Source organism: Rhinichthys klamathensis, unplaced genomic scaffold (genome assembly GCF_029890125.1).
Source record: "Rhinichthys klamathensis goyatoka isolate OS25496 unplaced genomic scaffold, OSU_Roscu_1.1 h1tg000452l_1, whole genome shotgun sequence".
NCBI classification, from domain to species: Eukaryota; Metazoa; Chordata; class Actinopteri; order Cypriniformes; family Leuciscidae; genus Rhinichthys; species Rhinichthys klamathensis.
In genome coordinates, this window is record NW_026606944.1 from 675467 (window position 1) to 686287 (window position 10821).

Genomic DNA, 10821 nt, shown 5'->3' on the forward strand with positions numbered 1-10821 from the left:
GCTTCATAATATTAAAGGGATACTCCACCTTTTTTGGAAATAGGCTCATTTTACAACTCCCCCAGAGTTAAACTGTTGAGTTTTACCGTTTTTGAATCCATTCAGCCGATCTCCGGTTCTGGCGATACCACTTTTAGCATAGCTTAGCATACATCATTGAAGTGGACAAGAACATTAGCATTTCTAAAAAAAAAAAAATGACCAAAGAGTTTCGATATTTTTCCTATTTAAAACTTGACTCTTCTGTAGTTACATCGTGCACTAAGACCGACGGAAAATGTAAAGTTGTGATTTTCTAGGCTGATATGGCTAGGAACTATACTCTCATTCCTGCGTAATAATCAAGAAACTTTACTGCCGTACCATGAGTGCAGCAGGCGTAATGATATGACGCAGCGCCTGAACATAGGCCACCTTCCGTCAACACAACGGAACTATTTTCAGGCGCTGCGTCATATCATTACGCCTGCTGCACTCATGGTACGGCAGTAAAGTGTCTTGATTATTACTTGATGATTATGCCCTTTTTTTGGTGGTGGTGTTTTATTTATTTATTTAATTAAACAATGCTATTGGTCACCCTTTAAGTCTATCTGTCATTTTTAAAAATATTTAGCCAATGAAAGATCTTAAAAAGAGCTTGTGTAAATCTTGTTCGATCCTCAAACTGTCCATGTATGTATCGCTGCAGCCCGGAGACCTGCAGGTGGGAGGAGCTTACGCCGCAAGTGGGAAGAGCTTATGCCGCAAGTAGGAGGGATTTCACAAATGTGCAAGTAGGAGGAGTTTACGCCGCAAGTGGGAAGAGCTTATGCCGCAAGTAGGAGGGATTTCACAAATGTGCAAGTAGGAGGAGTTTACGCCGCAAGTGGGAGGAGCTTATGCGGAAATCCCCAAGCTGTCATTGCCGAGGACGGCGGTGAATGAGTATGGCAGGAAGTTGCGACAGTAATGAAAATAAACGATCAAATATTACATTCCTCATCATGGTCTGATTTCTTACAGCTTTGTTATTATTGTGTGTCTCCAATACCACTCACTGTCAATGATGAAGTCACGTCTTTACACCGTTTACCATACTTAAAGTGATGGTGTTTTAAATTCATCAGGTTGTAGGCCTTATTCAAGCATATTTCTGAATATTAGCAACATATTCTATAATTCTACAGTATCAAGTAAATGAACATATTAAAATGTGATGCAATTGGACTCAGTGAAGTGAATGTGTAAATACATGAAAAACATTTGGCTAATGTAAAAAAAAAAAAAAAAGTTACCATCCATCTTTACTGCATACTTTTTTAAATAGCAGACTAATGCTCTTCTGAACGTGTTACACATTACATTTAAATCTCAGGGTGGATAAATTATTTTTTCAATGAATAAAATAATGTACAAGTCACTCAGAATTGATTGCAAAAGTTTATTTGATTTGATTATTTTTAGTATTTTTTTGTGTGTTATTTGTAAGGACACTATATCAGCTCAATAGAACTGATCTGCATGCAGTCAAAACTGCAAAATCCAGGGAGGAAGGTTTCGGAATAAATGCCCTGGAGCTCACCTCGCTTTCCCTTCCCAGCATAACCTGGTGGATACACAAGAAGCACAATAAGAACTAGGGTTTATGGTTGACATTGAACATTTACAAACATTAAGAATAATTTCTCAGCTCTGTAGGTCCATGCCATGCAAGTGAATGGTGTCCAGAACTTTTAAACTACAAGTAAATTAGATTTTTAGTTTTAACAACTAACAACTAGTTTATTCATCACCAATTTACACAACGTACCAGGTGTGCAGCATTTGTACTCAAACCCACACTCCAAACAAGTGGAGATTGAGTACATCCTCCAGAAGAGCTGTTTGTAGTGAGACGACTTATTTTTCCAGCATGAAACACCTGAGGTGGAAAAAAAATTAACATAACATTTAACATTATCAATGATGTTCTTGTTATGCGTTTTATTTTTTAATGTCAATATTTACTTTCTAGCCATAAGAAGTGTGCCTGATTCTTGAACCTTGAGCAAGCCAATGACAGGGGCATGTAGGCAGCATCTCCTTCTTGAAGAACAACTTCAAGAAGTATGTTCTTCAGCAACGCCCCTGATAACTGAAAAGATAGCAACAGTTAGCACAGGCTGTTAAAAAAAAAATGTTAAACACATTATAACATTATTCAACTACCTTGAAGATGAAGCATGATGGAGGGTCATCGTCTTTTAACAGCTCATCCTTAAAGAAAAATATAAGTGGATTAAAATTGTTCTATGATACACATTTTAAATAATCATTAAAGTTAATTGTGCATACCTTGCTAAAAACAGAGGGCACAACTGGGGTTTGGTCTGCTAAAATGAAGTAATCTAAAATTAGCTGACCAATATTATAGTTAGATAATTTGAAACCCAGCATAGTATATGTATTTTGTTTCATATCAAAGTTCTTACTTTCATATGCAAGTTCAGTTTTTTTCTTCCCATAGGTTTCAGGGAGTGCAGAGCATTCTTCTTCTTCTGAAAGAAAAAAGTGATAAAATTATCCATTAATTTTTAATTTGACAAAAAAAATATCAGCAAAATATAAAAAGCTGACAATACCAGCTACATCAGCTCGTTTTCTCTTTCTCCCATGTCTTCCACAATTTGATTGTCATGCAACAAAAACAAATAAAGTAAGCAATAGAACAAGTACAATATCAAAATTAATTGAATGCAAGGATGCTGCAAATTACAGTAAATACTTGTGTAAATACAACAACAAAAAAATCGAATTAATGGTCCAATTTTAGATAAAAAACAAACAAAAACTTATTCACCAATGAATACAACACTTCAAAATCTTGCCAACCCCTAATAGTATTAAGAACAGATATTAAAGGAGTTTGATAGAGCAAGTAGTGTTTACACCTGCTGATTTTTATCATCACTGAAACACTTTGCTACTCCTTTTCACTCAAGGGTCTGCAGAATATATTTTTACTGAAATAGTGTTATGAGCGAGTCACTAAATCATTCCGTTCCATGACTTCCCAAAACAGTTTACAGAGTGAACAAGATTTCTTAACTTCTTAAAGTGTTAAAAGTACAGCAAATTTTTTCACACTTACTCTAAAGAGAAATTTTCAAGCAAGATGGCACACCACCATTTTCTTATGTTCTTCATGTTTAGCTGTGTACATAAAGTAATGAATTAGTATAATTTTCAATTATATTATATTATAGCTACAAAAAATAAATACTTACTTCAGTGAAGTCAAACTTCTGTCCCAGAACAACATACAGTGCATACTATAATATGCAAAGAAACACAAAAAAAGTTAAATGGGTAACAGCAATTGATTACACCTTGATGTTCCTCATTTACATATGATGCACTTGCCATCAAGACAAACACTCCACAGTTATTTGACAGCCCTTGTCTTGCATTGTCCTAGTAATGAAATCAAACACACCATAATTTATTAATTGATATGATAAACACACAACAACTTGTAAATTAAGAACTTTATGCATTACAGCAGAAGCTGTGATCATAGTCATGTGGGACATAATTATTATTTTTTTAATTCCCACCGTAATGTCATTTAGGACAGTCTCCGACCATAGTCCTGGTGCAATTTTTTGGGCAAGCTCTCTATCGATTAAAAAAAAGACAGAGGTATATGAACAATGAATAAAGATGAGCAAAAATATTGTTCTTTAAGGAAATACCAGTGCTAGCAAGGCAGTGTGTGCGGCTACCTGGCTGGATTAATGGAACTAAGAGGAATTTTGCAACAACGCTTACTTGCAAGCATGGAAATTAATTTTGAACAGATGGGTTGGAACAATTTGAATGAACGAATGAACAAACAAACAGTAAGTTAAATAAGATTAAAAAAAAAAGTATGGTCTAAAACTGAACTACCATACAATTTGACGTCAACATGAAATCCAAATTGACCCAGTTGTACTTTTCTTGCTGTGCGAGACTGATCAGTGCACATGTACAGAATGGATATTAGCAGAATAGATATTATATTCACATAGATGTTATAGATCTATACACACACAAGTTTAACTCGCATCAAAAAAGTACAATAAGTTGGAATTCAGTTTCATGTTCACCTTAGTAAAAGATAGTAACAATAATTCATTCCTTAAGTTATAAGTGGAACAAAAACAAACAAGCAGTATGGTTTCAAACAGAACTACCACACTGCTGTTGTGAACATTTGAAGGACCTGTATATTTGAATGTATCTGGCATCACTTAAACCAGAGCCACAGAGCGAATCAAGAAAGAACAGTTGTCTTTGCTTTGGCTTCATAATCTGAAAAATGTCCGAGAACACTTTTACCTATTATTGTGCAACAAACTTTTCATTAAGACAACTTTAAATGGATTGAAAAAATTAAAAACTTTTGTTCACATAAAAATATGACTTTAGATTATAATTTAACCTGTTAGCCTGCACCCCCCACTTTTGAGAAACCCCAAGAAATGGCATACCGGGACTAAAACAGATACAGTTAATGAACCCTTTGCACTAAAAGCATAAGTATGGTCTCATTTGAAATATTAACTTACAGCAATCATCCAATGGCCTTGTTCCCAAGTTAAAAGGCCTGGTTTCCAAGATGGAAGTAAAATGACATCTTTGTTGCAAATGACCACCTTTAAAGAATAATTTATTCACACACAAAGTGTTATAAATCTTTAAGGACACAAAAAATTATATACACAAAAAATAAAACATACAGAAAAATGGTCCAATGGGTTTACAGAGAGCGGTGGTAACCAGGTCACTGAAATGTAACTGCTGGTCACCCAGATGTCAATGTTCTGTAACACAAAGTTGATTTTACAGTATTTACACAATGTTTTTGTTTGTTTTGTAATTTATACTGTTGATATATAGTGCATTGGTAGTAAATACTACAATACCCTTATGGACCCAATTTGTGCAACAACCCTTAGACAGGAATTCAGAATCTGCATAAGAGGCACAAAAATAAAATCCATGATAATGCAAATTACACATCTAACACATGAGTGCATGTTACTCCTTTGTCTTACCATGGCCTCAACATAATTCTGTAGTCCTAATGTCAAGAAGTCCTCACGGGTAAGTGTTTCACCATAAACGCATACAATATGCTCCTTAGGATCCATGGCCTCATCCAGTACACGTGAAACCTAAAAATGAAAACGCATAAAAACAACATTCATCATATTAACTACAATTCTATCTTCTATAGGCCTTTCATTATTATTGTTAAACCTCAATTGGTTGATAATTTATATAATTAACATACTATAACTGTATGTTTCAGCCGTTAAACTGATCAGTGTAAAATTATGAGACATAACGGTATGATTTTCATTAAAGCTGCTCTGAAATTTTGTACAATATTATAAAGCTGACTTGACTTGATACCTTTTCCTGTATTTCTGCGCTCAATGGATGTTGCCAACACCTGGAGCTAGCACTCACATTCTGCAGATTAGTAATAGCCTCATCTTTTTGCAGAACCTTAATATTGTCAGCGTTTGAGATATCTTGAGATAGACCTAAAAGGGGAGAAAAACAATTACAATAATCGTAGTACACATGCTCATGCAAAAAAGTATGTTACAAATACAGACATGTTACCTATAATAAGTTGCCCATTCTTGTTCATGAAGGTTTGTCTGGTTCCCATTAACTTCTGTATTTTCTCCAGCCTTGATCTGTTAAGCTGGGTGTTGTGATGGTGGACTATATTACGAATTAGAAAGATCTGAGAGCTGGGTGCCATCATGTTGAGAAAGTAGTTGTTTTTCTCCATTTGAGAAAAGAATTGTTCTACTACTTGGGTATTAACCTTCCCAGCCAGTTCTGGCACCAGAGCAGTTCTTCTTAAAAAATCCTTGGGATCTTTCGCATTCGTTTCATGCAGTTTATCATATAGCACATAATGCTCTGAACTCCCTGTTGTAGGATGCCCATTGATATCGGGGGGATTTCGCGGCTCTGTTAACCAGGGAAGATTAACCTTGACCTTGCCCTCTTTGGCTAAAGAAATGTTTTCTTCTGTAGGGCTAAGTAGTCTTCCCTCATGTGGAGCAAATGGCAACAACAACGGGTCCCTCAGATTCCCATGTGTTGCCAGACCTCTGGCAAAATCATAAATGGTAACATTTGGTAAATGTTGCCAGGACAGTAAAATATCAACATAGTCTCTTGGACTTTCCGCTCTCATGTTGAATTTCAGGCTGTAAACCACTCCACATGGGCACATAACTGCAGACCAGCCTCCTAAAACCATCAATTATACAAAATTATGAATTCAATTGAAAAACAAAACCATAATCCGAGTATGGTAACTTCCTTACCTGATGCACCCCAGATTTTCTCAAAAATCTTATCATAAGTACTCCTACTCCTAATTTCATTATGAAGCCTGAGGATAAGGTCTGTTTTTGAACCACAGGGATCCACCCCACAAGCTTTGCACAGTTTCTTGACATCACCAACCTGTAAAGTTGAAACAAATTTAAAAAAAGTAAAACTATAATACATATTCACACAGACAACAAATATTACAAATAATCCTGACCTTCATTTTCATGACTTCCTCGAGAAGTCTGTCTTCAGTGATGTCTAGCTCTGCCTGTTCTTTTGCTTTTGCTGGGCGGCGTACTTTTTCCCACTCTGTGTTTAAAACCACATCAGATTTTCGAGTTTCTGGTCCAATCCACGGTGCCCAAAAACCAAAGGTCGGCTTGACAACAAATGGATTCTCCTCTCCAACTACATGAGAAAACATTTAAATATATGTTGTTTTAGTTTGTTAATCAATCATTCAATAGAGGCAGGTACAATTTACTTCAGTGACAAAGAAAAAAACATGTCTTACCCTTCACAAACCCAAGGGAAATAATATTCAAGGACATAGACTCCCAGAAGTCTCTCACATTAACTTCCCCAGTATACTCGGTTGGATCAGGTACCTCACTCACTGCAAAAGGAAACCAACATTCTTTGTTCCTCACAATATACAAACAAAGCCTAAAACAAACATTGTCAGAATAGCTTTAATGTGTATGTTGTCATACCTGGCATACTGAAAACTCCCTTTTTATGAAGATCCATAATAACCACAGGAGGATGAGAGCCACAATTGATGCATGCATATTTGTAGTCATGTTGCACCAATGCTTCAAAATGTAGGTAACCATGAAACAGATGGTTATGTGAAGGAAGCTTTAAACCAGATGCAAAGTTCCATTGCTTTGAAAACTCTGCCTGCTGCATTATGAGTCTACAGACAAATATAAAAGTGTTATACTTTGTGGCAGGTATTGTTACTTAGTAACAATAAGCGGTAATTAGGATTGTGGGAAGGTATAATAAACAATATATACAAAGAGAGAAAGAGAGCTTAAATTTTTAGGAATAAAGGCACATTTAAAATGTACAGGGACCATACCTGGAGTGATGCCCTTAAATACAAACACAAGTGGAAACCCATGAGAATATGATTGTTAAAGTTGTGGATTCCATGTTCCCAGTCTTGGTAACGGTACTCCATTCCACATCTTAGACATTTCCTTAAGTATGTGCTTATTCCTGAAAGGAATAAATTGATTAGACACATAGATGTGAATATAACAGCATGCTGTAATATTTTATTTTTTAAAACGCTTACCTTCATAGACACATGTCAGTGTCACAATCTTAGCTTTTGCTGTGATAAGGATGGGGTCACTTAGAGGCAAGTTATAACCACATTCAGTGCAGAACTTTTCTGATGGCACAATATGCTTTGGTGGGGGAGGATCAAACACTCCTCTGCAAAGATTTTCAGGAAAATTTGTTGGATACCGCTTTTTATCCATGATATACTTTAAAATTCTCCGCAAAAGTGCTTTCCCAAGTCCAAGCGGCTTTTCCATATTTTCCTTGTCATCTTCTTGATGACCATCCAAATTATCTTCTTCTGTTCCAGTTGATTTGACATATTTAAAAAGCAGTCTATTAGTTTGAAAAAGGAACCACTTTGCAACATACTTATGTGGACAAGACATCCGTGAATTAACACAGGGACAATGCCAGCTGTTTCTCTGGGCATCATACATAACCATCACCCTTCCCATTCGACTGTAGTATGATGGTTTGTTCTCCAAGATAGACACATAATGCTTTTTGGGTGGCCCAATTTTAACACCCACAGCAAGTGGAGCACTTTGGTCTGTTGCCTCCTTTAGTCGAGCAAGACACATCTCTTTCTTGTTTTCGGTAAACCATCTTTGCTTTACAAGCTCACTCAGTGTGATGCCCTCCTCAAGATGACAGGTGTTTGAGGGAGTTGAACAAAAGTCAAGTGACCTTAGGTGAGAACATCTAAATGCTTGATGCCCACTCCTACCTGCTACATCATAAAACAAAGAGCAGTCATCCATCTCGCATTCACTTGGACCTCTCAGCTTTTGTTTAACATGAACAGGAACAGGTGGCCCACAGAAATTTTTGGCAACTGCAAAAATACCATTTCTTGCATCAATACACTGGCTGGCAAGGTGGCGATCTGCACACATGTCAATTTTTTCAGTTCTATGCTTTCTTTGTATGTGTCGTTGTAAATTTTTCAAGTATAATGTCACATTACATTTAGGACAGGAAACTTTTTTTTGACTTGATTTATGATGTCTTAGCTCCTGCTCCACCGATGGGAGACCCCAGTTTTTCGGGTTTGTGGTAGAAGGCTGGTCAGTTGGTCCACAGACCATGGTGGGCTGCTGGTCCCTCCGCTCACTGGCCATTGCTGATGGCTGGTCAGTTGGTCCACAGACCATGGTGGGCTGCTGGTCCCTCCGCTCACTGGCCATTGCTGATGGCTGGTCAGTTGGTCCACAGACCATGGTGGGCTGCTGGTCCCTCCGCTCACTGGCCATTGCTGATGGCTGGTCAGTTGGTCCACAGACCATGGTGGGCTGCTGGTCCCTCCGCTCATTGACCATTGCTGATGGCTGGTCAGTTGGTCCACAGACCATGGTGGGCTGCTGGTCCCTCCGCTCACTGGCCATTGCTGATGTCTGGTCAGTTGGTCCACAGACCATGTGGGCTGCTGGTCCCTCCGCTCACTGGCCATTGCTGATGGCTGGTCAGTTGGTCCACAGACCATGGTGGGCTGCTGGTCCCTCCGCTCACTGGCCATTGCTGATGGCTGGTCAGTTGGTCCACAGACCATGGTGGGCTGCTGGTCCCTCCGCTCACTGGCCATTGCTGATGGCTGGTCAGTTGGTCCATGAACCAGAGTGAATGTCTTTTCCCCCTGGTTATTAGCCACAGTCCTGGTGGCTTGTCCACCTGCACTCTTATATGCTGTATGAATAAGCAGGTGTTTTGTGAAGTCAGTCCGACGTATTACTGTTTTGTCACAGTAACAACAGTGGTAGTGCGCTGTTTTGCGACACAAGAGGTGGCATTTATAGATTTTGAAACCTGAAATAAGTATTATTAAAAAAAGTTAACAAATTTCAACTTTTGTCAAAAATGATTGGACACGATCTCCTATTCACAGTGAATATAACAATAATATTTTGGTCAACTTACACCCATGTACTACCACCCAAGATAAATGGGACTGAAGGTGGCCTGTTGCCTGGAAGTTCTCATCAAATTTTATATTGTCCTTAGGACAAAGCGGACAGTGAAATTTTGTACACTTGAGGCACTGGTATGCCTCAAGAGTGTCCTGCACATCTTTCACTGATAAGTGAACCTAAAAAACAATAACATGCATTTCACATTTATTTCACTGATTGTTATGAGTAATACATTCTATAAAATAATTATGATATAAAAACAAATGTTTCAATTACATTACATTACATTGTGGATTACGCAGAAAAAACATAACTACAATGAAAACAAGTTTTAAAAGAATTGCATGCATTGTACAATTAAGTTAGGAGTTGTATTATAATATCAAATTCATTTGCAAAACCTTTAAGACATTTACAATTTGAAAATCAATGCAGTCCTAAAACGTACAAAAATTACACTGCCACAATACCTTATTATGGTCTTCAGAATCCATAATCTGGAGAGCAAATTGTAGAAATGGAATGCAGAAAAGATCTTGTCATGCACGTTACAGATTTTGTAATTTGTGTGCTACTAAAAAAACGACTAAATTTATTTGGATACACTTTACCTATTCTTTTTTAATACATCAAGACTAAAACAGTGTACAAACGTCATTATGAAATGGTCTTTTTCAGAACTTATAATGCTTTTTTTTACTAAACTAAAAACTGTACAACAAGCTTACCCCTTCATCTCAACGGCACGCTGACATGTGAAAGCGGGTTTCTTCTTTGTTTTCTGATGGATCGCAACAAAACTGACACATTACCGCCACCAACTGTGGAGCATAAACCAATAGCTACTACAACACAGGTGATACTAAATAAACCAATCAAAATCCTCTGGAAGTTTGTACAGCCCACTTGCGGCTAAAGCTCCACCCACTTGCTGCTAACCCACCCATTTGCAGCTGGCTCCGACCTCCGTTTATACCCTACTCAAACTGTCAGTAAAGCTGATAACTCCGCCCCCTCAATCGTGACTGAATGAACTGAAGCTCCGCAGCGGCCGCACAGCAGACAGTGCTGAACGAAGTTTTGCAAGGGTAAACAAAGATCTTGTTGTTTGAATAAGTACTAAACACTTTGTCTATAAAAGCTCATATTTTATTTATTTGATGTCTGACTAAGATATGTGGGACCTGAGAGAGAGGGCTATGCTAGCATTTGCCATAGTCATAGCCAATACATACACTTAAAT

The 10821-nt window shown here is 37.6% G+C and overlaps 1 protein-coding gene, 1 long non-coding RNA gene and 1 pseudogene across 2 annotated transcripts; all 3 read right to left on the reverse strand.

Annotated features, from left to right (window-relative positions):
* Positions 1-1489: 1489 nt before the first annotated feature.
* LOC130071710 (uncharacterized) lies at positions 1490-2023 on the reverse strand. The gene is made up of 3 exons (XR_008804029.1): positions 1990-2023; positions 1793-1903; positions 1490-1588 (listed from the first exon to the last, which is right to left on the reverse strand). It is a non-coding gene; the product is annotated as an uncharacterized LOC130071710 (long non-coding RNA).
* Positions 2024-2491: 468 nt separating this feature from the next.
* On the reverse strand, positions 2492-8432 carry LOC130071658 (uncharacterized; annotated as a pseudogene).
* Positions 8433-8680: 248 nt separating this feature from the next.
* On the reverse strand, positions 8681-10155 carry LOC130071659 (uncharacterized). Its single transcript, XM_056236520.1, has 3 exons — positions 10049-10155; positions 9586-9754; positions 8681-9474 (listed from the first exon to the last, which is right to left on the reverse strand). The coding sequence occupies exons 1-3, from the start codon at positions 10070-10072 to the stop codon at positions 8681-8683; spliced, it is 987 nt and encodes a 328-aa protein (XP_056092495.1). The 5' UTR covers positions 10073-10155.
* Positions 10156-10821: the final 666 nt, after the last annotated feature.

What these genes read in the sequence shown, in the direction of transcription:
- LOC130071659 (XM_056236520.1), bottom strand. Translation starts at nt 10,072, where the DNA reads ATGGATTCTGAAGACCATAATAAG. An exon ending in ATTCTGAAGACCATAATAAG is followed by an intron (nt 9,755 to 10,048) that starts GTATTGTGGCAG and finishes ATTGTTTTTTAG; the next exon opens with GTTCACTTATCAGTGAAAGA. An exon ending in TTGGGTGGTAGTACATGGGT is followed by an intron (nt 9,475 to 9,585) that starts GTAAGTTGACCA and finishes TACTTATTTCAG; the next exon opens with GTTTCAAAATCTATAAATGC.